General features: G+C 38.8%; 3 protein-coding genes across 3 annotated transcripts in view; all 3 read right to left on the bottom strand.

Moving 5' to 3' along the window:
* Positions 1–5,144: 5,144 nt before the first annotated feature.
* LOC138047314 (uncharacterized) lies at positions 5,145–11,279 on the bottom strand. Its single transcript, XM_068894110.1, has 3 exons — positions 10,774–11,279; positions 8,800–8,973; positions 5,145–5,746 (listed from the first exon to the last, which is right to left on the bottom strand). The coding sequence occupies exons 1-3, from the start codon at positions 11,254–11,256 to the stop codon at positions 5,276–5,278; spliced, it is 1,128 nt and encodes a 375-aa protein (XP_068750211.1). The 5' UTR covers positions 11,257–11,279; the 3' UTR covers positions 5,145–5,275.
* A 916-nt stretch (positions 11,280–12,195) lies between these two features.
* LOC138047331 (eukaryotic translation initiation factor 3 subunit A-like) lies at positions 12,196–16,292 on the bottom strand. The gene is made up of 2 exons (XM_068894127.1): positions 13,959–16,292; positions 12,196–12,476 (listed from the first exon to the last, which is right to left on the bottom strand). The coding sequence occupies exon 1, from the start codon at positions 16,117–16,119 to the stop codon at positions 13,999–14,001; it is 2,121 nt and encodes a 706-aa protein (XP_068750228.1). The 5' UTR covers positions 16,120–16,292; the 3' UTR covers positions 12,196–12,476; positions 13,959–13,998.
* A 3,549-nt stretch (positions 16,293–19,841) lies between these two features.
* LOC138047332 (guanine nucleotide-exchange factor SEC12-like) overlaps positions 19,842–27,500 on the bottom strand; it is a 14,291-nt gene continuing 6,632 nt past the window's right edge. The window contains exons 3-8 of the mRNA XM_068894128.1: positions 27,222–27,305; positions 26,907–27,028; positions 24,219–24,389; positions 23,241–23,313; positions 21,708–21,864; positions 19,842–20,245 (exon numbers count right to left, since the gene is read on the bottom strand). Of these exons, the coding sequence (XP_068750229.1) occupies positions 20,154–20,245; positions 21,708–21,864; positions 23,241–23,313; positions 24,219–24,389; positions 26,907–27,028; positions 27,222–27,305 (699 nt within the window). The 3' untranslated portion in view covers positions 19,842–20,153. The remainder of the gene's footprint in view (positions 20,246–21,707; positions 21,865–23,240; positions 23,314–24,218; positions 24,390–26,906; positions 27,029–27,221; positions 27,306–27,500) is intronic.

The raw sequence follows: 27,500 nt of genomic DNA, 5'->3' as shown, positions 1-27,500 counted from the left end.
TTGGATTATTGTAATTCTCTTTTGTATGGCCTACCAGCCTACACTATAAGAAAGCTACAACACGTCCAGAATGCCGCGGCGCGCCTCGTCACACTAACAACAAAGCATGATCACATTACGCCTGTTCTTTTTAATCTTCACTGGCTTCCTGTTAATCAACGTATTATTTTTAAGATTTTGCTTATAACCTACAAGGCACTCAACAATTTGGCACCATCGCACATTTGTGATTTGCTTACATCTTACACTCCATCACGTCAACTACGCTCATCATCCAAGCATCTTCTGGTTTCTCCATCCTATAACTTGAAAACATATGGCGCAAGATCTTTCTCTGTAGTAGCACCATCATTATGGAATGCTTTGCCACGTGAAATTAGAAACGCTCCGTCTGTGTATTTTTTTAAAAGTAGATTAAAAACTTTCCTTTTTAGAAAAGCTTTTTATAGTTAATTTTTGCTGTTTTAAGTGTTAATTTTAAAGTTTTGTAAGGCGCCATTGAACAGTAGGATACTGGCGCGGTATAAATCTTTTATTATTATTATTATTATTGCCTGCCTCTCCTAGGATTTTCGAACATCTAAAAAATGGTATAATTGCCCATTTTTAACGGATTTTTACCATAAAAAGGTCTTTTTTCTGGCGGAAATTTTCGAAAAGGGAAGTATTGATCCCTATAGTTTTCGGATCACTAGACTTTCAGCTAGAAAATCCGAACAGATGAAAAATTTTAAGAGGATAAAAATATGCCTATATCTAGCTATAGTTAGTATGGACCTTCCCACTGATCCTGACTTTCGAAATTGTTCTATTGATGAATGTACCTCGGACACCTTACTTTACCAGCAGGGCTTAAAACTCCAGATCCTTTTCAAATGATATCATCTTCCAATGACTTTTCACAGCTGCCTCCATTTGGACTGATGGACATTTTCAATCACTTGATAATGAGTACGACTGAATATGACCAAGATATGCTGTCCTCCTGGCGTTCATTTGAAGACTATAATCTTTGCTTAAATGGCCATGTTGAAAGACTTGGAGTGAACACTGTGCAGGATCTTGATGGCAGTATATTTTATGCGTTTTTAGAAGGGGTTATACCCATGCAGAAGAAAAAAACGCAATAGGTAGACTTTCGAAAAGTCCTTCGTCTAGATACGCGCGGAACGAAGGACGACCTCTCGCGACTTCGTCGCTCGCTCATTCACTTCGCGTACGAAAAATCACGATTCGCTCGCCGAAACATTTTCTTCTGGGGTTATCGTGAGGTCGACTTGTGGCAAGTCTACGCAAGAGGATGAGCAGTATTTTATACTCTGGTTTGTGCTTGATTATAATGCATCTATATACTCTGCATTCTGCAGATGTAAGGGTGGAGCTGATCAAGTATGCAGGCACTTAGGCGAGGATATCCGAAGTTATGTTATCCTACCAGACTACTCACGGGCAAAAAATGCAATATTTATATCCTTTCTTAAAAGACTTTCCTCTCATCCCGCGTGTTAGAATATTCCATATATTCCGTGTTTTAGAATGTTCCGTATATTCCGTGTTTCAAAATATTCGATTTTTGCCGTGTTTCAGAATATTCCATATATTCCATATTTTAGAATAAACCGTGCATTCCGCAATTCCATTCCATCATTCCATCGAATTCAAAGATATCCTGATGCCATTGAGCATTTATATGGCAAAGAGAAGAAAGCAATGCAAAATTATATTACTCTTAAGTTTGTGAAAAACAGCATAGTGCCTTTAAACTGGAAGAACCTGGTTTCCTTATTAGTTCAAAATACACTTGGCTTGGAGCTAGCTTAGATGGTATTAGAAAATGTTCATGCTGTAATACTGTTATAGTAGAAATCAAATGCCCGTTTAATGGGAAAGACTTGGACCCCAAAACTGCTTTCCTGTTACCTAGTATTGGTGAGGTAAAAGATGAAGATGGAAACTTTTACCTTGACAAAAACCATTTACATTTCTTTCAACTAACTTCAGACATACATCAAGGACCGCAGAGGGAGGGGTTGGTTGGGCTATAGCCCTACCACTTTTATTGCTGGGATATATTTTCTAGAGCTCCAGGCCAGTTCAGATCGACAGAGTATGGATTTTACTACTTGAAAGTAATAAAACGCGTCTATTCTTGAACATTTGCCTCAAGTCAAAGGTTTGGTAAAGCTGTGCGGCAGCAGTTAATTATTTGACAGGCGTTCCTACCGTATGACAGACACGAATGAGCGGGACTTGGGTGATTTGCCCACATGCTTCACGAACTCCATACTTGCAAACATTCTGTTAGTGGCCTGCTCGCTGACTGTGCCATAGGCAGCCCAAGCTCGCGTCACAACAGACAGCCGTTGAGAATTTAAACGCGTTATAAGACTTTGAATGGGAAATCAAATATCGTCGATTATAAAGCCTAAAAAATGCTCAATTTAACTTTCATTCAATAAAATGAATCAAAATGACTCACCTCTGGTGTATTCTTGTGCCTTTTGGAGCTTATTTTACAGTTTCAGGAAGTCGGTGTTCGTCTTAGAACATTAAAAACACTGACTTCCCGAAACTGTAAAATAAGCTCCAAAAGGCACACGAATACACCAGAGGTGAGTCATTGTGATTCATTTTATTGAATGAAAGTTAAATTGAGCATTTTTTAGGCTTTATAATCGACGATATTTGATTTCCCATACAAAGTCTTATAACGCGTTTAAATTCTCAACGGCTGTCTGTAGTGACGCGAGCTTGGGCTGCCTATGACTGTGCTAGCTCGAACGTTGTTTCTCCGTTCGGAATGTCAAGAAGGATCACGAGCTTAACTGGTAGATAACTCAAGTGACCTGACAGAGACTGAATGGAGCTGACGTCGCACAGGAGTTTGTTTCCCGCAATGAGAACCGCAAACGAAACTTCGGCACTGCGAGCAGCTTCAAAACGTAGCAAGGGGACATTCCATTTATTAGATTCTTACTGGTCGGATTTTTATCGGAACCCTTTGAAAAAACCTTTCCTACCCCTTCACTTTTTTGTTGGTTCCTTTGAACAAGATTCCTACCAGTGGAATGCTGATGGACCTCATCCATAGGGGGGAATAAATGGAATGTCCCAAGGGTACGTAGGTTTATTTAACATAATGGCTGTATTGGATAATATACTAAGTGAGGACGTCTATGTTATATTTATTAAGGTTGTAAGATGGCGTGCAAATGCAAGATAAATTACGAACACTTCCTTAGCGTTTGTTTGTATTGGCCAGATTTTTCAACCCTACCACTTTAAAATGGTCTCCGCGGTCCCTGTACATGACAGTGTCACTTATACAAGTAAGGGTATACATGTTGTAACAATTGATTTTATTGCTATTTTCTGCGAAAATGTTGTGAAAAAAGATTACAAGTTTTATTGTAAACAAATAGTTCCTTCCATTCTTCTGCATGCTCTTAACAGCTACAATCAAAGATCAAGGACAACAAAATAAATAAAATCAAGAAGTAAAAAAAAAACACTGCTGTAATTCATCTCTACCGTTTAGCATAATGTAGCAGCTCTTCTAACGTATAATGTGATTGGCTCGCCACCCAAGCTAAAACCAAAACACTAGACAATTATTGACGTAGACTTGAAAACAATAGAAGATGCTTACAACACCAAACAAAATTGAGCAGGTTACGAGAGCTGCTACACTATTTCTACTTTATGCTTCTCTTATACAAATTAGTTAAGGCTGCACAAACAAAAACGATTCTGTCTAATAGGCCACTTGCACTAAGAGGTCACGTGACCAATGCTTCCCTTAAACAGTGAGTTGTAATCTTGCTGTTGCCAAAAATTGACAGAACACATAAAAATTATCTTACACGCGAAATTTGAGAGGAAACGCATTTAAGGGAGATATTTTATGGTACTTTGATTTTTCAACAAAGTAGCATGATTTGTCTTGGTTGCCCTCCAACATGGCGGCCAAAACTACTTTTTGCTTATATCTTGTTAAGTAATGATCCGTGTAAGGTGGATAGCAATTACCTTTGTTATGCGGCAACGTGGCTTTCCCCACATAGGAATGTTATCATTTTTACACAGAAAATGCATAAACCTACAGGAAAGCCGTTAACGCAATTAAATTCATTTACAGCCCACTTTGAAAGGGTGTTCTTTTGTGTTAAAAGATTTTGACCAATCACAAGACTTGAAAACAAAAGCCAAGAAACGTTTACAATTTTACATGTTCCCCACATACGATTTCTGTGGAATTCATTTAAACCGAGACCAGATGAAAGATGGAAGATGGTTGGAAAGTAAGGATGAATATAATACTGCTTTTATGAAGTTTTGTTAACTTTTGCTGTTTAAGCCAATCAGAAGTAAGTACAGACAATAGAAAAGTTATCACCTTTTTGCATACCAATTGAATTCCAACATGTTCGTTGCCGTTGTTGCTATCGTTCTTATCTGGACCGTTTCTTAAATGTTTGATAGTTGAGTTCAGATGTGCCATAAACGTTACCACATCATCTTTTCAACATTTTCCTTGAAGTTCAAGTGCAAAATTTGTGTCAGAAAGCAGTAATTCATAAGTTTTGGTCACGTGACCAGCTACGGACTTTCTCATTTTAAGCAAATGGTGCGGGTTTGAAAAACCAAATCACTATTATTTTGTTTAAGAGATGACCCACTAATAGAGTTTCGAAGACAAAATCATGTAACTTTCATTTTCATAAAAACGATGTCACGTGACCTCTTAGTGCAAGTGGCCTATTAACAAATCTTATCGACAACGATATTTGTCATCACAGTGGTCAGAATGTTTTTACCACAATATTCAACGCCAAAGAAAGTTTTTATTTCAGAGCGTGACCAAAATCATGACTCAAAGAAAGAGCAAGCGTTGTCTATAACTTTCTCGCAATATGATTGGTTCATTTCCCAAAATGGGCCTTCCTGATTGGCAACTACATTGCGTGACAAAATGACGCGAGCATGACGCGCACAGCGTTCTAGACTCTCATCGGCAAAGGCAAATTAGCCAATCAGATAGTGAGATTACAAGCAATTGTGGTAAAATTGTTTTTTACCACAATATTCAACGCCAAAGAAAGTTTATAATTCAGCGCGTGACCAAAATCATGACACAAGGGCAAGCGTTGTCTATACCTTTCTCACAATATGATTGCTTTATTTTCCAAAATGGTCGTAGCTGATTGGCTGCGTGGTAAACAGCGTTGTGTAGACTCTTATCGACAATGGCAAATTAGCCAATCAGATTGCAAGATTAGAAGCAATTGTGGTAAAATCGGCTTCTGAACAACCGGCCCCAGGGCAGCAGCTTGTCAAAAGAAGCTAGTAGGCAGTGAGCAACGTGAATGCGACCCTCACGGTGATTACGATACAAAAAGGCGCTAATCAAAGCAACGATCATCAAACATGGTGCAAAAATTCCCCACCCGGAAGGAATAAAAACGCAGACGCACACGCTAAAAACGAGCACCGCAAGACAAAGATAAGCCGCAAAAAATTTTTGATAGCTTGGAATGTCACGCATTCTGGCGCGAAACTCGAATATTTCCACGTGTGTACATACAGAGGCCATCTCTTCCACGGAAGCCCCTTCGGGATCGCCCACCAGCAGGCATTCATCAGAGTCGCTGGCTTCTAAGGCCTCTTCGTTTGATCTCCCGGTGCCTCCACATGCAGTATGGTTTATTGGGGTCCTTTTTGGTTGTGGTTTCGGATACCATATAACCTGCGCGTTAGAGTAAGAAACAGTTATTGACAGTAGCTTAAGTCAGTTTTCCTGACGAACCATTCTCCTTTGTTTCATTCATATCCACTAAAAGTATAGCTTCTTCTCTTGATATTAACTGATGTTTTGGTCAAGATGAAGCTTTAACATGTAACCCAATCCCCCATCCCCTTCCTCCCCTATAGCTAACCTATAGCTCGTGCAAATAGTACTTGAGGACCTTGCCATACAACCCCTTTTTTTCAAAAACGTACCCTAAGCTTGTAGCTTTTTACAAAAATAGATATTTGGTTGGGTCATGTAAATAAAGCAGGTATGAAACTAGCAATGGGAAGAGTTACACACAATTTTCTTTTTCTATTCAGTTGATGTTTTGTCGCCAAAGCTACTCGAATTCGAGTCACTTTGAGCAACATTGTCATAAAGAGAAGCTGTGCATACAGATACAACAATACAATACAACTTTATTTCACTACGCTAGCCACACACAACAAAAGCTGGTTTCCAGGTGAGGCGTAGGTAAGCACTTTACAATAGAGTATATATGTATTTAAAATAAATTGTATGTTACATGGAATCAGTGCAATCCAGTAGAAGGCATGGAAGGCGAGGAGGCAAGTTTGTGTTTGAAATCCGACAGCGATTGTGCGGTCTTTGCCTCATAGGAAAGATTGTTCCAAAGCATTGCGCCACTATACTTAAAGCTGCGCTTCAAAAAATTTGTGTATGGCCTTGGAAGTGCTAGATCAGTCTCAGTATTCCTAAGATTGTAATTTATGTTAGTATCATTAAGTTTTTACAAAGGCGTTACTCAGTTGGTGAGGGAGGGGGGGGGGGGGTTGCAGATAAATCATTGAGGATTTTATACATAACGGTAGCCTTTTTATGGAAGCGCCTGGTTTCAAGGATTTTCCATTTCAAGTTATTCAACACATCTGTAGACTAACATCATATGAGGAGCCTGTAATAACCCTTCCCGCACGATTTTGAATTTTTTGTAATTTATCTTTCAGTTGCTTGTACCACATGTATCCCACAGGGGTGAGCAATAATCAAAATAAGGTTGAATGAGTGATCTGTATAAAGTTACGAGTGTGCAGAGGGGGACAAAAGGCTTCATTCTTCTAAAAGTTCCTATGCCAGAACATGCCTTTTTACATATATACTCAATATGAGTTTCAAATGTAAGCTTTTCATCTAGTAGGACTCCCAAACATTTGTTAGAGGTTACACGTGAAACCAAATTATTATCAGTGGAGATTACATTAGATAAATGTCCAGATTTAGTATTCAAATTATATGTTGACCCAACGTTAACAACCAACAATGGGATCTGGGTTAAATTCCTGCACTCAGCATCTTACGCGTAGAAAATTATTCGACTCCTCTGTGTCCAAAAGGTTCTTCTTTGGCTGGTGACTATAGCACAGCCCTACCTCTTCAGGTACTTAGGGATTATGGGAAATAAAATTTGATGAGTTGGTCCACCATGTTTCTGTGGTGTTTTTTTGTGATGGTCCCCCCACTCCAAGCCAGCAAGATTTCTAACAGTACTCTATTTTTTCACCTTCTCTAAGAACACCAGCATTTCATTTGAGAGTAGCATGCAGAGTAGGCATTTTTCGATTAACCCTTGTTGAAAGTGGTCTAATCAATAAACTTTCTTTGAAAGGCCAACATATATGGAAGCACAGCAAGGAGAGAATTGGGACTAGTGGAGGAGGGGTTAAGAAGATTTCCCCCTCCCCTCCCCTTCCTTTCCTCCACCCCACTCTATTTTCTCAAACCCACCGTCCTCTCCCTGGAAACCATTTTTTTAGTTTGCCCCAGCACTCTTTCAGTTTCTTTCTCCAAGATGATGCCATAGAGTAAATCAAAGGATTGCAGTGTATTCATCTCTTTTGACCCAAATAAGCCTGCTCTGCTTTGATAGTAGTTTTGGAGTTCTTTTTGGTGTTTTTTAGAACAAAGAAGGTGACTGGTCATTCTTTTTTATAACAGTAAAAGAACCCATTGTAATCTGGCCTATGATGACCCCCCTCAACCCCCCTAACCAACCCACCCCCCCCCCCCCCCCCCACAGCAAGCTAGTCTCTGCCTAAATCCACTTTCTAAACTGAATTTTGTTCATTTACATTTTTTTTTCACTTTGCATTCCTATACATTACAGTACGTTTCAGACAATACTAGACAAAATACTCCGCTAAAACAAAAAGCACAGAGCTAATAATTATCACCCACCATGGCACATGAAATATTAATTATTAATGTTTCATGTACCATTACCACGTTGCCATGGCAACTTTTTCTACAGTGCCAAAATCCCATCTAGGTTTGAAAATTAAGGAGTCATTTGTCACCCATGACATTTATAGATATTCAAATGGTATACTCGTGAAGTTAGGGAATAATTTCACTTACATTTTGTCCAAAATCAAATAATTTCCCTTGCCTAAAGTCTTGGTTAATTATTTGATTTTGGAAAAAACGCATGTGAAATTATTCCCCAATTTCACTAGTTACCATTTGATTACCCATACACACTGCTTGCTCTCTTGTGGCCGACTCAATGGAGCAACAGTGATTATAAACCCTGAGGTTGTAGGTTCAATTCCCACCCTGATCAGATATTTTTTTGTTTCCTTGTGTGGAGCAGTTTCATCACTATGGTTAAAGGTAAGGTGGTTTTCCTGGGATTTCTAGATCTACTTTGAAGGATAATATTATTATCCTTGTTAAATTCTTGACCTCGGATATTGCATTTCTAGCTTTCTAATTTGTTCACTTAATTGCAGTTATCAGCTCATATGCTGTATCACCTAACATGGAAACTGATTATGTCAAGTGTTGCCAAGATGGAAAATGATTGGCTTTAATTTCCAAGTGTCCACGAGTTAAGAATTTAATGAAAATTATTCCATTCGCGCTTGCTGGATATGTGACTGGTTATAGCCAACTCTGGGATATGTGGCTTGTTTGCTATTTACCATCTCTTATCCAATGTATGCTCACAGACTAATTAATTTATACTGTTAAAAAGAAAGATAGCTTACCTGAATTCCATTGATATAAACTAATGTGCTTGAATAATATGTCATGATAACATATTGCACAGGGAGCAACAGGAGATAGTTGGAGAGAAAATCTGTGGTTTTACCCAACAAACCAAGCACAACTGAGAGCGTGGATTGACCGCTTGTGGTCCGCAAATGCATGTTCAGTGTCACCTCAAATGTAAATGCAAACCTTAGTCAACTATGACCTGAGTAATGTGGAGTCAGCCTTGTCTCACAAAGAAAGTGTCTTTTGATTTGTCAGTATTACACATTTCCTTTGAGGAGGAAAGTAATAGAAAATACAAAAAAATGCATGCATAGGAGGCCAGGATGATCCTTAAGTATTGCAACCTCATTCATGAGTTTAATTAGAAGTGCAAAATGTTGCAAATGACATAGCAAGGGTGTTTTATTTGTTTTATGTTTTTTGCTCTCCTTGCATTTTAAGGAATACCATCTCCCCAACACTCAAGCCTACAATCGTAGGCTGTGATTGCAGTCTTTGCAGCCAGCCTTTCTGCAATACCAAGTTATATGGGACCTGACTGAAAATATCCTATTACACTTCTTTTAGCAATGGCAGAGGAGTTCATTTCTTAGACTCTAACAGAGTAGAGGAATGGGTTCCAGAGGAGGAGACAGCCTTCTCATTTGCTGGGAATCAGTGTGTGGCAAAGATCATGGAGACAAGAAATAAGCCCTCATAGGCCTCAGGTGCAATGCATATTTTAACATCACATGCGAAATTGGCTGAAGTTCGATCCATTCAGTCTCAGCATTGTTTAGGCGTCATGGCCCCCATGTTACCTTCAATGGAGGGAAAGCTGAAAAAATGTCAGCTTGTCAAAATGGAAGAAAACGCTCACATAAAAGTCATCCTTTGGATAACAAAAAATTAGTATGAGTAATCAAATGGTGACGAGTCAAATTAGGGAATAATTTCATGCACCTTTTGTCCAAAATCAAATAATTAAAGGCAAGAGAAATTATTTGATTTTGGACAAAATTTCATGAGTATACTATTTGATTAGCTATTAATAACATGGATGGCAAATTACATTCATAGGATGCCATTTTGGCACTGTAGCAAAAAGTTGCCATGGCCATGTGAAATTATAAATTAACCCTGAAATTTAGTGCCAAAATTAAGGAGTAATTTGTCACCCATGTTATTAGACTCACTTTATTTGAATTTTTTTTTCTTCTAGAGCAGTTTTCAATTGAGTGTCGAATTGCTTTGATTTATGATTACTTCACTCAGTGATTGGTTCAAGGTTCACGCGCCACTTTTTCAACCAATCAGAAGTGAAACCAAAACCAATCGTGGCTCGCGCATGAACATTTTCCTGCACTTTGTGTCGGCTACATGTAATTACTTTGAGTTCTGATTGGTTTACCCGATTGTATCCGTCCTTTTTGATTGGCCAAAGTAATGACTTTTATTTTGGTTTTACTACACTCGATTGAAACTCGCTCCAATGAGAACGCATGTCTTATGAGTCAAATGAGTCAATGAGACTCACAGTCAATATAGCAATAATTTGTTGATTAAGCCTATTAGCCCTTGTTTCAGTGATTAGGCCTAAGCACTCTCTGAAATTTTAGCTTTCATTTTATGGTTTGATTAACTGCACTAACTCGTTGACTCATTGACTCATAAATACTTAACACTCCGCTCTAATAGGTGGTTTTAACGTTACATCATCGATCGCTGTCATGTTGGTGGACGAAGACAAAAGATGTCTCATTAGCTACTTTTGTTCCTCCAACATCACATTGTAAATTGCAACATTGTTATCTGTGTCTCTAGAGATTGGTTGCAAACCACCTATTTTGCATTCAATTTCTTGACGGATAACAAAAAATTGTATAATGTACAAAATCTGGTGCACGGATAAAATATTTGTTTCTTTCCACCACACCAAATTTACAAACTGAAAGTGTTTATTTTTCAATTGTAAGACTACAAACCTGTAAAAAGGACTCAATAGACCACAATACAATCGCTATCCATTGAATGTTTGGAGCAGCATTTTCTATGCACAATTCAAGAGTGACCACAATAATCCAGATCAAAAAGCAGCCCCCACCATAAACGAACTTCGTTCGGACAGAGCGCTGGGAGTAACACAGAAACTGGACGAGAATGAAGAACTCGAGAACAGGCATATACACAGCCGATATTTTGATGTAAAGTGGAAGGCGTTTTCTCGAAAAAACGTAGAAACAGTTGACCAAAGAGGCTGTAAAGTTGGCGGAAGCCCAGAGGACACTCAGACCCTCAACCGAACGTCTTTTCCAGTTCTTCCATATTTGAGGAGCCAAAACAATAAACCAAATTGCGTTGCTGATGCAACCACAGACATTTGCAAACGCACAAACTGCATTTGGCGCTGCCGTGCGGCAGTTTTCGTAAAGAACATTAGTAACATTTGAAGGCCGTGGATGTTTCATATTTAATTACGTACGGCTTGTCTGCCAATCTGAGTAGTACATTGAACGAGAGAAGGCGGAAGTGCAAAATGAGGGAGGGGGAGTGGGGGGATTACAGTGTACGGGAATACGCACGAAAGTGGGCGTTTATCCCTTCAAGTTGCTTTTGAAACCTATAAAGGAACCTCGTTGAAACGAAATGTATATACTTGAGGTATATATTTGAAATAATCCTCGCGCTCATCTGGATAGTTTTATAGACACCTGAAAAATTCAGGGGGCTCAACCGCGGGGACTCAAAGCCAAAAAGAAATTGACCTGCTCCAACTGTTGGAAGAACACTGTACCGGCATCGCAGAGGTCATCAGTTCGAGTCCCTTTGAAGTCACCTGAAGTTTTCCCATGTCTCTAATTGTCCAGATAAGTGCTAAGGTCATTTCTCTCTTTCGAAACCTCGTTTGTATTTTTGAATTTCTGCGCTGTAAACTGCGATGCAAAGTACTCTGAAATTCTGGCAAAAACTCCTCATCGAAAAGATCGCTTTTCCACTGGATAGTGAAGCTTTATTCAACTTTTAAATCCCGGTAAATTTCCGCGCCCGAAAAGCCTATTGTGACCATACGATCCGCCTATTTTATAAAGCTGCTCTTTAAACAGATTTTCAAGACGCGAAAATATAACGTGACTGCAAATTTTCGCGCCTCGAAACGACCTTGATTCAAGGTGCATAGACATTTCTTGTACTTTGGCCATTTCAACTTAATCAAAAACATAAAACAACGAAACGTCAAGTCCAAAGTAAAATGCGTTTGATCATTATGTTTGTAGCCGCTGTTTGTTTTATGTTTTTGATTAAATAGACATTTCCAGTTAATTCCCGAAATTCTCCCGAAATTCTCCCGAAAAGTTCCCGAGCTTTCGAGAAACGCCCCCCAGGGCTCAAGGATTCTCTCTGGATTGTTAGATTATTGATGAGGTCAATGTTTTATTATCTCTTTAGTTTAGCATTCCTTAGTTCCAACCTTTTCATCTCTCTCTATCCACTTCAAAATATATTTTCCTTATTTTTACAGATAACCTAGCAATAATAAACGAAACGCTTTTTAAGTGATGTACAGATAATACATTTTCAAAGGACTGATCTTAGATTTTCTCTAATGGATTGTTCTTGCTTAATAATTAAGTCTTCATTCTGAATGCCAGGTTTAAAGTTGAATCCTCTTCCGTCGGAAATCACATACCTTCAAAAATAAAAAGATCAGGGGTTATTAATTTATCTGATCAACGTACCAGGTAAACGCTTTACTAGGCTCGTACATATCAGCTTCTAAGATATGAAAATAAAGAAAGGGATAACTTTTAAACTCCTCCCCATTGGAAATAAAAAGATCATTTGTAAACTGAATGGGCAATTGATCGATTGACTGATTCATTGGTCGATTAATCATGATATTTTAGTTGATTGGATAAATGAGTTAAATAAAAGTTGATCTAGATAGGTTAACTGAGTATTTAAAGTGTTTGAGTAAGTGATCGATTGATTTATTAGAAATCAATGATGATCCTAAATCCTAAACGGTGCGATTTATTCACGAATCGCACTATTTTTTGCCTTAAATCGCATCTTTTCCCCACCCAATGAGAAAAGAACGCTAAAATAAAACAACCAATCAGATTTCAAGGCTTGTTTAAAGTAACCAATGAAATTGTAGGAAAATGAAAGGCAAAGAAAGCCATTGTGCAGCAATTTTTGCAACTTTTGTTCCTAACTGGATCAATTAAATATTGGTGCTGCCTAAACTCCTTTATTTAAGCGATTAAATTGTGCAGTTTCTAAATGGATGTAATAAATTGGTAATTGAACTTCGTGTCGTGCAATTTTGGTCTGAAATCATACCTCTATTCTGAGTTTCAATTCCAATTCGTTCGATTTTGAAGTGAACGTATGATTTCAGACCAAACTGAACTACATTATTAATTAATTTCGTCGCCTTAGTGACGAGAGAGACCGCAGACAGTCATGTTATTCGGGAGATCAATTTAGAGAAGTCTGCGCCATTTTTTTCCATGTTTCAGAGGTGTTCGCGGAAGCCATCTACAAAAATGTTTCCTGTTTCGCCCATGTAGATTTTGCGGTTGTATTGTTTACCGTACATAGTGCAACAAAATCTAAAATTTTGCATCATTCTAGGAAACACATGACTGTTTCCGCTCTCTCTCTTCACGAAGGCAACACATAACAAATTTAGCACAAAAATTCATTTTTCAAATGGGAAGAATCTATCCCCGCGGAATCAAGAACGCTTCTATTTCGTTAATAAATGTTTGTTTTCATTTTACTACGCTCCGAACAATAAGATTGTAAACAACCAACTTTTTTTTAATTTTCCCCGAGTGCTTATCTCTGAATCGTAATCTTTAACCGACCTCTTCTCTATCAAATCCTTTGATACGAGAATTTTGTATCAGGTTACATGCCCACTGACACAACATTAGTTTCTACAGGGACCAAATCCGAAATTATTGAATCGTGTCAATCAAACAAACAAGTTTAAAATAGATATTCTTGTTCTTTGGCCATTTATGTTTGATCAAAAGCAACACACAAACAGTGGTAACAAACGTAGCATTCGAAACGTCAAGCTATTAATATGCGTTTTACTATGTTTTTTCCGCTGTTTGTGTGTAGTTTAAATAGAGTGAAATCTTCGAATGCCATTTACCTCACAGATAGTTAGTCACACATGCTGGCTGGTAGAAGTCTCAGATGGAATTTGTCAATTTCTTATCAACCTTCTCCATATCAACATCGGCGTCTCTTTCCTTTCTTACTTCCTTATTACCGGTCGTCTGTCCTTCCACTGAGCTGCTGGTTTCTCGTTTCTTTGCTGCGTTACTCTCAACGTTGCTGCGTCCTCCGCGAGGTCCCAATTTCTCATTACTCCCAAGGCTTCTTCCTCCACGAGGTCCGGCGCTACTTGTCCCACTTTTGGTCCACATGGCACCCTCAGATAAGATAGACCTTCCACCGCGAGGACCCCATACGGTATTTGTGCTCCTGCCTCCGCGGGGCCCATTGTCTACGTCGCGTCCCCCGCGTGGTCCAGAAATATCCCTTCCACCACGTGGCCCGCTAAGAATAGCCCTTCCACCCCTGGGCCCATATGTTAACGCTCGCCCCCCACGGGGACCTGCCTCATATTCTACACCCCTACCACCTCTGGGTCCTGTTTCAACGTAAATAGCCCTTCCTCCGCGCGGACCATAATAATAGCCTTCCCCTTCATACTCGACAGCTCGACCTCCCCTTGGACCATATTTCCCTTCAACGAGCGCTCTACCCCCTCTTGGTCCATACATATCGATGTATTCGACTGCCCTTCCTCCCCGCGGACCGTATGTGTAAGCTAGATCTCTGCCCCCTCTGGGACCGTCCTGTAAATCGTAATCCACAGATCTACCCCCTCGTGGACCAAGCACTGATTCAAACAGAAGTGATCGACCACCCCTTGGACCTTCTGAAAGAGAGCGTCCTCCCCGAGGGCCAAGATCTACCGAACGGCCTCCTCTAGGGCCCATTCCTATCGATCGACCTCCCCTGGGTCCGTATTCCACTACGTATATAGACCTGCTTCCACGTGAGCCATACTCTTCCAGGGATCTCCCACCACGGGGTCCATAGTCTATTGCTCTGCCGCCCCTGGGACCATATCCTAGAGCTCTACCGCCTCGGAGCCCATAACCTAAGGCCCTACCTCCTCTAGGACCATAGCCTACTTCTCTGCCACCCCTAGGGCCGTAGTCGATAGCTCTACCACCCCGAGGACCCAGACCTTCAAAAGACGCAAATCTCTCATCCCGGGAAACAAAGTCTATCGATCGCCCTCCCCGTGGACCATTACGTACCCATCGACCACCCCTTGTGCCATATTCAATTTCTCTACCACCCCGGGGACCTAAAAAATCTGAAACAGATCTCACCCTCTCCTCCCTGGGACTTTTTTCAATGACATCTCTACCACCACGTGGGCCACTGGCAGATTGAGTATCTCTTCCTCCGCGGGGTCCAGTGTTCACATCTTCGGTCGCTTTAAAGTCCGAAACCTCTCGACCTCCCCTCGGCCCCGCATCGGCTTTAATCTCTCTTTCCCCTCGAAGTCCTTTTGTTAACGCAGAGTCTGATTTTTGAACTGTTTTTATTGTGGATTTCTTTTCCCTGGATTCTTGTACAGTTCGTCCGCCTCTCGGTCCTGTTTCTTTCACACTTCTGCCACCACGTGGTCCATCGATGTCCACAGCCAAATGCTCAACAGATCTCCCTCCACGTGGTCCTTCTGTATTCTCCACGGACCTTCCTCCTCTGGGCCCCATAACCACATCGTTGAGAGATCGTCCGCCACGTGGTCCAGCTTCATTCTCCAAAGATCTTCCTCCTCTAGAACCATAGTACAAACTTCTACCACCACGAGGACCCAGGAAATCCAGCGAACGTTTGAAATACCACCCATCTGGAGTTTCATAGTTTTCCTCGGGGGGCTCGATTGGACCATGCCATTCTCCATGGGGAGGATTTTCCGGATAGTACAGTTCGTATCCCTCCGTGTCGATATACCTGGGGTAAAATGGACCATAGTACATCAATCTTTCGTCGGTATTTTCTCCCTGCTCTCCTTGATTCTCTTGGTTTTCGGTAGATTTTGCGCTTTTCTCCTCTTCTGCAACGCTGTAGGAATTTTTCACCGATCCTACATTGTTGTAATAAACTTCATCTCTTTTTGCGACGGTCTTTTTGCTTTGTTCGTCTGCTAAAACACTTCGCTTCTTTGACTCCCATACGGTGAGAATTAAAAGGCACAAAACAAGCTTCAAACCAGAGGGACCCATTCTAGATGATATTGAGAGAACCTTTGCTCTCCTATTTGTTTTAACTTCAAGAAGCTTGATGACAACTCTCAGAAACTCTTGATTAAAAAATGCTTATTTCTAAGAGAAGAAGTGCTAAGATTGTTTAGACAAAGAAAATTATTCCCTTGCTTATATCTAGCTTTTCCTTTCTTAAATTATTGATGATAGCTGCGAGGAATTTCATTTCACGCAATGTGACATGTGCGTACAAGATGAAATCTTACGCGCTTTATTCAACCACAGACTTCGCCATTGTGCGATAAGGCTACATCGTCAACACTGACGAAACCTTCTTCTTCGATTTTAGCATAAATAAAACCATTGTAAGTCCTTTTATTGGCAACAAAAGGGCGGTATAAGAGTCTGTGCCGCAAAATCCTACAGCGGGACGGAAATTTGCAGTGAGAAGTAAGGTTTCCGTGTGTATAGGACAGCTGTATATTGGTATCGCGACTGAAAAAGGCTTTCGTAAATGATAAGAAAAACATTTGCGATTTTTATCCGTTCAGTTCAGAATTGTTCTGTTCCGCGTGAAAACCATCAAAGTAACTTTTGACTTATGTCAAACACCACGGAGGCACTGATCAATATAACATTTTTTCATATTTACTAACTAGGCTTTCCAGAATAAGAAACCCATTGTCAAGTTAAGTGATTAGTTTAGAATAATTTAAAAATCGCTTGGCAATCGCTATGCCCGTAGAGAAATCGAACAAATGAATGACTCATCTCTTAATTTCAAGTGAAAATAAGTCGGATATACTTTCCGATGAAATTTATTCGGCGAAACTGTTAGAGATAGCTTTACTACCGAAGGTCAAACTGGTGATATTGAAACGAGTAACTCCAAGAAACCCATTAATTAACTTTTCCAGTTTTACTCTTGAAGAACTCAGTTGAGTCCCTTTTACGAGAAAAATCGTCTGATGTTAGACAAAGTAAAACCTATCAATGGTTAAACAGAACATTGTTTTTTAGCGGACATAGGTATTAATATTTTTGCCCCTGGAACAGCTCCCATTTGATAAGAAAAATACAATGGAGTTGAATAAAAAGTGTCAGTTTCAGGAGAGAGAGAGAGGGGGGGTTAATTGATCTATGAAAATGAGCGCAGGATTTTGAAAATCTCCTCAATCTCAACCCGGAAGTTCTTGACCCGAGCAACAATTTTTTTTTTGTTTCAAAATTTTTTTTCACATTCAAACAGTTAATTGAAGAATTTTAAGGCTTCTTTGCTTGTCTTGTCTACTGGGACAACATGTGGACATTCTAATAGACAGTGGTTTAGTTTGTATTTGTAGCGGTTTTAAGAAACTTTCATGTAGTCAATATCTCCCTCTGACAACCAAGTCTTTGTCAATGATTCAAAATTTATTTCTTTTTTGCCGTTTTGAGAACTGTTTTTAATATTTATTACTTTCGTAATGTTATTCATTAATTTAGTATTGTTATTCTCTCACTTTCTTTTTTACCTGTCTGTTAATTCGACGAAATACTAAGTACAGTGGTAAATTGTAGAAAGTTAGCCACAAACTCTCCGAACAAGCAACGCTCTTTGCATCTGTATAAAAATTGGAAATCATTACATTTCACAAACGCTGAAACAGAAAAGGCGGACACACAAGTACAACCTTGTTCAGCAGTAACAGTCTGTCATGAGGCCCGTTGTAAACGTCGCATATCTAATGCAATGAGCGGAAGCAATAGATCTTTCTCATTTGCATTAGATATGCGACGTTTAAAACGGGCCTTAATTGCATTCATATGCAAATGCGATTTTTCACGATCCTGATCGCCATTGCCCATGCGTAACGCTCTATCATCTTCACGGTTAACTTTATCTTGTTTATTTTGCGGAGAAACGCCAAATTTGATTTATTGCGCAATTGCGACGCAAAACTCAAAATTTTGTGATATCGCACACAGTTTCCCTCTTGTGGTTTCGGTACATCTGGGACATGTAACGAAGAACCGAGTTACGCAGGCTTTTACAAAGAATTGCAGTTTTTCCCACGTGGTTCTCACATATGCTAAACATAGAAATAGTGGTTTTGTTATCTGGAAAACCAATAGGATCTTTTACGTCTGCTAACGTACACAAATTTATTTATAAAGATTTACCGCGGAGTCCGAGGGTTTTTTGTAAACTGATTTTAACGAAATTACGCAGCAGGAAACCTCACGTTTCAAAGTGGAAATTTATAAATGATGGCAGGGTACATTTTTTTCTTTCTCGATGACTGTTGTGCTTCGTCGGACGCTGTTTGAAGCACGAGAATTTGACAGTATCAACTGCGTAACTCGACCACGATAAAGAAAATAAAAGTTGATGTTTTGAGTGTTCGCCCTTCTTCAGAGCGATGGGCTAGCGTTTGAAACGGCAGCTCTTTAATCCCCTAAAGGTCTCATCAGTATACTTTAATCACCTGTTTATACTACCGAACATCCAGAAATAGTTGAGACTATATTGAAAACCCGAAAAATGTCACCTTAGATGTTGATAAGTAATTTGCTCTTTCAAGTTGCTCTTACGTCTATTCTCGCCACCACGTCACAGAGGCCGTATGACTATGCCTCACACAAATTGTCTGGAAAATGAAGATGTCTTCTTATTCAAACGTTTTCTTCTATGTCTATGAAAATAGGGATCTTAAACAAGGACGAATAGGACGGCTAGGAAAACGCCACGACATAATAGGTCTAAATGAGCAAAAACAAAAGCTCTGTACGCCCTGCACATGCAACAATAATTAGGGAGCTTAAGCACGTGCGTTTTTGAGACGCGGACGGCACCCGGAAATGAGCTGTTTTCCCTTTTAACTCGTCTTCACACAACCACATTTACATAGCCAAGTATCCTTTCTCCATTAGATATGATTAGTATAAAAATGTGGGATACACCACTGTCCTGGCACGCAAAATGTTCTCTTCCGGTTGCCGTTCGGGTCTTAAAAACGCGCGTGCTTAATGTGAATTGAACAAATTTGAAGTTATGTGGAGAACGCGAGCACACACGATAAATTCTCAATTTTCTCTCCAAATTTCCACACCGTACTCAACAATTTTACTCCTGGAGTGTTAATACACACTTTCCTTACCGGGCGCCTTGGAGTAATCGCAACGGGAAATGACATTTTTGGATGTTCTCGAAGCCGTCGTCGTCGTACTTGCTTCTCTGCCCGCCCCACACGTACGTTTCACATTTTGGTACATTTCTTTTCCGTTGTCGTCCACGTGAAATGACTAAATAGGTGGTTTTCAACCAACCTCTAGAGACACCAATAACAATAAAGAAATGTACAACTTCTGGTGGACGAACAAAAGAAGATAATGAGAGATCTTTTGTTCTCGTCCACCAACATGGCGGCGATGACGTAACGTGAAAACCACCTATTTGAGGTTTCGTGCAGGACGCGAGCACCTGACGAAATTTTTTTTCATTTTCTATCTAAATATCAACACCTTTCATGCCAATTTTATTCCTGGAATGTTGATACAAACTCTCCATACCGAAAGATGTGGAGTAATCGCGAAATTATTGCAACAACGGAAATTACTCTTTTCAGACAACGTTCTCGAAACCGCCGCCGTCGTCCTTAAGTTCCCTGAAAACATGGCCACATATCACGTGAGTGAAAGTCAATACCCAGCATTCCTTAAAACAGACATAGGGTCAAAAAATGTCGACTTTCTCCAAGACGTCCAAATAAATAATTTTATTTCCACCTCTTTCGTTAATTTGAGGGAAAAATTATAAAATACCTTAAACATGTTCCTTTTTCATGGAATAATTTTAACTGTTAAAGGATCATACATTGAGCATAATTTATTTCTCTTTATTTACAACGTTCAGAATGCTGATGAAAATGTGTTAAGAGAAAACTTGTCGGGATCGAAGACTAGAAGTATTTTAAAAACGGTGTACGTCGCTGCCCTGAAAGAAACTAAATTATTATCTCTTCACTATATAACGTTACAAAGACAAACTTTCTTTAATTGCGAGGAAATTTTAGTTATAAATCAAAGCCTGCATATGCCAGGGCCAAAACAGTAAGATACAGTAGAACCAAAAATCCCACAGGAATCCACCACAAGCTGTATTCACCTTGAAGACAATTCACAAAAATCATAAGTTAAGCTAGTATAAGCCAAGGGGAGCCTGTGTCAAGAGATACCTGTATCAATTCTTGCCGAGGCTCTGAGCTATGCTCAATTTGTTAGCTGGCACTTGTAAGACCACAGCAAAGTTACTTTGGGAGAGTGGGTGGCCTAAGTTAGATTTCAATGAGATGTCAGTTAACTTTGTCAATCATATAAGTCAGTATTTATATGACAGGGATTTGCAGAAATCGAATGCCTGCAACTATGAAATGATCCAGAACCCATCTTTTATGTACATGTTAAGTGCAAGAAAAAGACCTCAGTTTGACCCTAAAGGTCCCAAGGGATCCCCCATGCATGGACAAGTATAATGTAGTTTGCCGTTGGACACGATTGAAATCTGTAAGTGGCATTGTTAAGGCTGGGGGAGGTTGAAGTTTGTTCCTTGCTGGAATCATAGCTATGAAAAGCAGGAATATGGATTCTACAGTCCAAAGTGCTAAGTTGTCCCAGCATAAGAGGTATTTTTTGGTAAATCTAGTCAGATATATATATGCTTGCTTTTATCCCGACGCGTGCACGTTTTTTTGAAACTCTGCACTCGTATATTGATAAGGCAACTCTTAACCTGGGGTGTAGTAGCTTTCCTGGAATAAAGCTACCGGACAAAAAACCCTCCAGCGTCTTTTGCCCGTTCTTTGGAAAACACTCGCGAGTGTCCACGCGAGTTGTATTTTGGCCTCAAAGCCGCGAGAAGAATAGTGACGAGCCCACACGCAAATAATCTTCCTCTCGGGAACGCGAGACAGACTTACGTTCGAAGTTGGGCTTTTACCGTTTTTTCGGCCTTTTCAGTACGGGCTCAAAAACTAAATCAGCAGCCCGCTGTGACGTATGATATGGGGAACAGAGATTTCGTAATCAAGAGAAACAAGGTAAAAGTAAGTGCTGCTGCGGATATTTTCATCGTTGCTTTGCTGTTTCTTCGCGGACTCAATAGTCACGACAAACATAAGTCTAAACACTGCTTCTATATGGGGCGCTCTCGCATGTCTTCCCCATATCATACGTCATAAGCTGCAAAAATGACCGCTGACTCCTCCATTCTGAGCCGCAATGCCGATGGCGCAAAATTGCAATAAAAACATTTTTTTTACATGGAAAAACGACTGACATGCCAGAAAAAAAAACTGAAATCATTATTGTGCATGGTATAAAGTGTAAATACAACATGATTATTTTTTTGCCTTCAGTTCCCCTGTAAATGTGTGTCATATCAAAATCGCGACCTCTTTCTGTCAAATCAACTGCACTTAAAATTTGTATGACTAAAAACAGTAAGAAAGTTCACGTTTTTGTAAGGATCCCTTCGATTACAAAGTCAAAATCTCCATGTTCTAAGAAGTTTCTTTGATTCAAAAATTGACTGCTTGCAAATCTGTACAACAAATACATACAATACATACTTCTTCTTTTCAGTGTAGTTACTTTGCAAGCATTATCAGCCGATATGCTGAGCAATGCAAACTCGCAATGAAGTTGGTCATTCACCAGAGGAGAATCAGGAACAAATTCCAAGCCAGTAACAAAGATGTTATGGACACCCTTTAGAGTTGTCAGGGGCTGCAGAGATAAAGGAAACAAGTCATTTTTATGTTATATTATTGGTTTGTGACTAATTTCATCAATGGATAGTGATGTAAAAAGTTAAAGTCTGCTACGAGCCTAGTGGCCCATCAGGCCGGCGCTTATTTCCGACTACTGTAGCATGAAGCGACTAGGAGTATTTCTACTCCAACCTGGATGGGATGCAAGTCCATCGCAGGGTTACCCCCAGCATTAAATTTGCCGGTACCCATTTATACACCTGGGTGAAGAGAGGCACCGTGAGAGTAAAGTGTCTTTCCCAAGAACACAACACAATGACCCGGCCAGGGATCGAACACGGACCACTCGATCCAGAGTTCAGCACCATTAACCGTTAGGCCACCGCGCCTTCCGGATATAGATGTAGTTGTGTTTTATTTCATTAATATTCGTATTTTTTGACATATTTTTCGCCATCTGTTGCCCTAATTTTTGAAACATGTAGTTTATTTCACAAAGCCATCTTTAACGTGGCTCAAACCAGTTTCAACGCTTTCAAGCAACGTTCGTATCAGACGGATTGACACTACAAAGCTCTACTACGTGTTGGCAATGTTATGGTAGCATATGAAACACCAGTTATTGCTGAACAAGATACGTTTATTATTGGTACGTAATAAGTCGCCGTGGCAACGGGAAAGTCCTGTTAAAAACATCCTTTATTTTGTATTTAGTTGCTCATATCTCAAAAACGAACTCGGTGAACCCCATTTTTTATTGCTGGAAAGTGATCAGGGCGCGGTTGTTTGAAAGCCGATTAACGTTTAACGTAGGAGTTTATTTCTCTACTCCCAAATGTTGTTCAACGCCGATATTCGGCAAGATTTTACATTAGAGGAAGAAAAACAAAAATAAGCAAAAGAAACTGTCACCCAAAAAATTGAAAAAAATGTAACAAAACGTTTCGGTAATCCTGCATTAAGTTAATCGGTTTTCGAAAAACGGGGCCCATGCAGAAGGCAAAGATTAAACTTTCTGCAAAGTTTTAAAAATTTTGTGCAGCGGATTCAGAGCCACCTTAACCAAACTAGACAACAAATGAAGGGGTTTAAGTTTCTGAAGAAACTTTGCGCTGTGTCACAGATTTAAGCAGCGTTGTAGTGTCATTTCTTCTAATAAAAACGCCGCCTGATCATTTTGTTAACCTCCTTTATATTTGTCGGTTCTTATCAGTTATGCTTACTTATTCTGGGCTGTCCAGAACTTAATATTAATTAAATTTAATCAACTTCATCTTTTCGTCCTTTTTAAAGTGTTTTAGCTTGTTTTGGGTACAAATAAAGATGGTGGTTGTCACTACGATTAAATTTATTGTTGCACACTGCAGTGTAAAAATCATGACAATTACTCACCACAAGATTCCAAGCAATAAATACTGAAATGTCACCTTCTGCAGTACCCACGCCAAGAAAAGTACCATTACCACTGTAAAAAAAGTTAATTGAAAGAAAAATACCACTGTTATCATTCCTTTTATACATTTCACTTAATAGAAGAATGTGTAACACAATAAATGAACTATTTTTCTGACAAGTTTCGATGTATGAAGAGAACTTTAGGTCCATCAAATCACAGTAAAAGAGGTTCAAAATGGTTTTCTTACAACTTATAAACCTCAGGGAAAAGTTAATGCATATAGGTAATCACATGATTTCGAGTGCAATTTGGAATAAATAAGCACGACCAAAATTGCACGAGCCCCTAGGTCTTTGCAAAAATTTAAAAGTGCTAATTTATTCCAAATTGCACAAGAAAAATCATGTGATTACTTATTAATAAATATACATGAAAAAAATTTAAGTTGGTTACTAAGCAGAAGAAACACATGCATATCATGCAATCAGGGAAAAATTGTGCCATAAATTTTCCCATTCAGAGCACACGCTTGATTTGAAAACAAATGATTCAAATAGTTCTGACCAAACCCTATTGTTTATGAGCCAATCATAATCCAGAAATTTCGATGTGTAATTTGCACTGGTATTACACTTTTTGCACAGTGTTACACTTGAACCGCACTGCTCTCAGCCAATCAGAATCGAGTAATTTTTTCATGTATATTATTATACGGCAAACAATGATAATGATGATGATGATGATCACAATGATGATTGAGAGTGATAATAATGACAGCTGTACCCTTGCACCTACAGTTCCTTTGAGCTAACTGGTGCTTACACGTTCAAATACTAAATCTGAGTGCTTGGTGCAAGTCGAACAATGTTATTATCAGTGGCTGATGGCACTTCCTCTAACATGGCTCACACTTCGATCACTTTATATTGTTAAATGAACAACTGTTATTAATTTTAAGGAATCCATCCACATACCTGACAGCCATTTGTGTCAGAGGCTCCAAGCCAGCAGCCTGGCTCATTTGAGGCAGCCATTTCATACAATCCCATTTGACCAAATACGATGGTGTTGGCGACTTCCTATTGAACTTAGCTGGTACGTTGATCGTGTAAAGAAACACATCTTGTTTCTCATTAACACCAAACCTGTACGAGTATAGTAATAAAACTAACATTAATTTCAAAATGTTAATTTATTGATCCTAAGCTAAAAAGACCTAAAATGAAAGCGGCGAGGTAGTCATGATATATCCATTCTCATGCGTGATGCCACATCATAGCTTTTACAAACTTGTCAAGTCAGCAAAGTTTAAAGTAGGCAAAGTACAGTAAATACCAAGTGGCATTTAAAGCTTGAAGTGTGTTATGCAGTTCATGCGTGATAAAAACAAAGAAAATTTCTTTAAATTCAAATCTTTGAGTCAATAACAACAGCCACTTCATTTACCGCTAAGTTTTTATGTTATGCAACTGAGAGAAAAATGGTCTCAGGATTTGTGCTGGATTGCATCTATAAAATTTCAGGAGTATTCAAGGAGTTTTCAAGAGCCAGAAATTGAGTTTTCAAGGAGTCTCTGTAAGAAGATTTTTATGCCATACATCATGTTTCTGTGTTTTCTTTGCTGAAAAAGTTAACTACTTATTGGGAGGACTACAATCAACTTGATACATGTATTCCTCACAAGTGCATGCACGGGCATTTTAATTTTGGTTTTAATATTGCCCCAATGGTCAAATTTGGACTACATTTTTGACATGTCTCTTTAACTTTGCATGATGCAATCTCAACAATTTTCTCCCAAGCAAAAATCAAGGAGTTTTCAAGCAGTTTTCAATACTGTAACAATACAATACAACTTTATTGGTTCAATCCACTAATGGTTTTTCAGAAACCAATTACAAAATAAGGAATACAATTCATCAGATTCGCATAACTTCACTTATTTTCTAAAAATTCATAAAAAGCATGATTCATAATTTGTTTTTTAAAAGAATTTAAAGAGCTGATATCCCAAAATTAATGTTCTTGGGCAGGCTATTCCATAAAGAAGTACCCCTGTATTTAAACGATCGTTGTGCTGTTGTTGTGAGGTACAAGCAGTTTGTCCTTATTTCTACTATTTCCTTCATAGATCTCCGATCTTGTTGTGAAAACGTTTCATAGAGTGAGACTGTTGAGCCTTCTATAAGTAATAATAATGTCTCTGACCTCCAGCTGCATAGCAATCAGAAGCCAATGTAGATCTTTCAAATAGGGCATGCATGATATGTTTGAATTTACATGCACCAGTTACGATCCGCACAGCAAAATTCTGTACCTTTTGCAACCTCTCAATATTTTTCTTGGTCACACCTGCCCACAAAGATGAGCAGTAGGATTTTTCCAGGATTTTTCCACAAATCCTTTTTCTCAAGGGCTTTTCAAGAGCCCTTGAAGTCCAAAATTAAATTTCATGGCTTTTCAAGGACTTGATGGAGTAGCACAAAGCCTGTGCTCTACTTATTGGGGAGACTGCAATCAAGTTGCAGCAAAGCATACAAAATCAAACACGATCAAATGTTGGTTTTTTCATGAGACAGAGAAACCAGAGTACTCGGAGAAAAACCTCTAACCGATAAATGACACAGAGTCTGGGAAGCAAACCTAGAACAAACGTGGGATTGACAACATCTAGATCCGCTCAAAAACGGCCTGTTTAAGTTGAATTGGAGAATTTGCAGATATTATATATGTCCAGACATACACCTAATTAGATGCACGAAGATTTTAATAAGCGTCATGAAAATCTCCCCTTGCTCTCAGTCACCCCAACTTCAACACCACTTGTGTCTCGGAATACAGGCAATTAACGTCACAAAGTGACCCTCAAATGCCGTTCCTCAAGTAAGGATAAACATCTGCATTTACCCAAAGCTAAAAATAATGCTAACCTTTACCCTTACCTTTTTGTAGAAAAGGGTTAGACTGGGACACTTTGTGTTGGATGTCAAAATTCAGCATGCATCTCATTAAATGTAGGTGCATATTTTCTAGACATAATTATTATTATTATTATTATTATTATTATTATTATTATTATTATTATTATTATTATTATTATGACAGTTTGAAACTTTTGAATGTCAATACCTTAAAGCTACCTGGGGCGTTAATCGTAACCCAGGAGCTCCTTAAGTCCTATTTACAAATTTCCTATTTACAAATATCTTTCTAAAAGTATTATCCACTTAAATCTATTAAACTATGTGAAAATATAAAATAAGTGATTGCTAAAATTTAAAAATGAATAAAATAATAATAATAATAATACATTTTTTTTTACAATAATATCCTTTGCTGAAATGAAATTCGTGTTATATTGCTCGTAATAATTATATAATTCTTATTATTATTATTATTATTTTCTTTAATTCAATTTGTTTTATTTTACTTACAGGCACAATGTTGTCAAAAGACCCTGCAGTAGATAACTGTGCTTGAAAAGTAGGAAGTGAAAAACATGGCAAAAAAACTTTTTTTTAAATCTGCTGAACAGCAGTGCAGTAGAGAAGTAGGTGGTGATTTTTTCCAGCAGACAACTTTTTTTCAGTATCCTGGTACAAAGGGAAAAAACCCAGCCTGAAGCCTGGCACGGACAGCCACTGCAATCTTGTATACTGTACCTGCAAGCTCTTATCCTAAAGAAATTTTCTTGGTCATTCACAGAAAAATGAAGCTGGAATTGCTTTTTTCCTTCTTGTAATCTCCAAACAAATGCTGTTGTATCTCTTGAGCAGGTTACAAACTAAAATCAAGAACAGAGACTGTGGTCAGCTTCCTCAAATTGCATATGGTGACATGTATACAGTAGCTAATCCTTCCCTAATGGTCAACTATTATCATTTCAAAGGATACCACATTTCATTGACAAAATTTATACTTTAAGTCAAAAGAATACATTATTATTAATAACTAAGCCACTGTGATAAAACTGTTACCTGATTTGAGTTTGGATGTACATCTAGATCATCAACATCCGTTGAGTGGGCTTTTATATCATGAGTGCACTCTAGGGAAGGATACTAGAAGAAAATTCATAAGTGTGACATCAAACAGGCAGCGATAACAATAATAATAATAATAATAATAATAATAATAATAATAATAATAATAATAATAATAATAATAATAATCAATTCATTTAAGTCTCAACCTTGCTTACCCAAGCACAACTGCTCAATAGAACTTTATTTCACACGATAATGTTTAAAGCTGAA

This window comes from Montipora capricornis, chromosome 4 (genome assembly GCF_036669925.1).
Source record: "Montipora capricornis isolate CH-2021 chromosome 4, ASM3666992v2, whole genome shotgun sequence".
Classification (NCBI taxonomy): Eukaryota; Metazoa; Cnidaria; class Anthozoa; order Scleractinia; family Acroporidae; genus Montipora; species Montipora capricornis.
Note: the sequence above shows the minus strand (reverse complement) of the source record. Positions and strands in the feature narration are given on the sequence as shown.

Bases quoted from the DNA above. Each gene is read 5' to 3' on its own strand.
- LOC138047314 (XM_068894110.1), bottom strand. From the start codon at position 11,256: ATGAAACATCCACGGCCTTCAAATGTTACTAATGTTCTTTACGAAAAC. The intron at 8,974-10,773 runs GTTTGTAGTCTT...TTTACATTTGAG, and splicing joins CTATTGAGTCCTTTTTACAG to GTGACACTGAACATGCATTT. The intron at 5,747-8,799 runs GTAAGCTATCTT...TCTAACGCGCAG, and splicing joins TTTATATCAATGGAATTCAG to GTTATATGGTATCCGAAACC.
- LOC138047331 (XM_068894127.1), bottom strand. From the start codon at position 16,119: ATGGGTCCCTCTGGTTTGAAGCTTGTTTTGTGCCTTTTAATTCTCACC.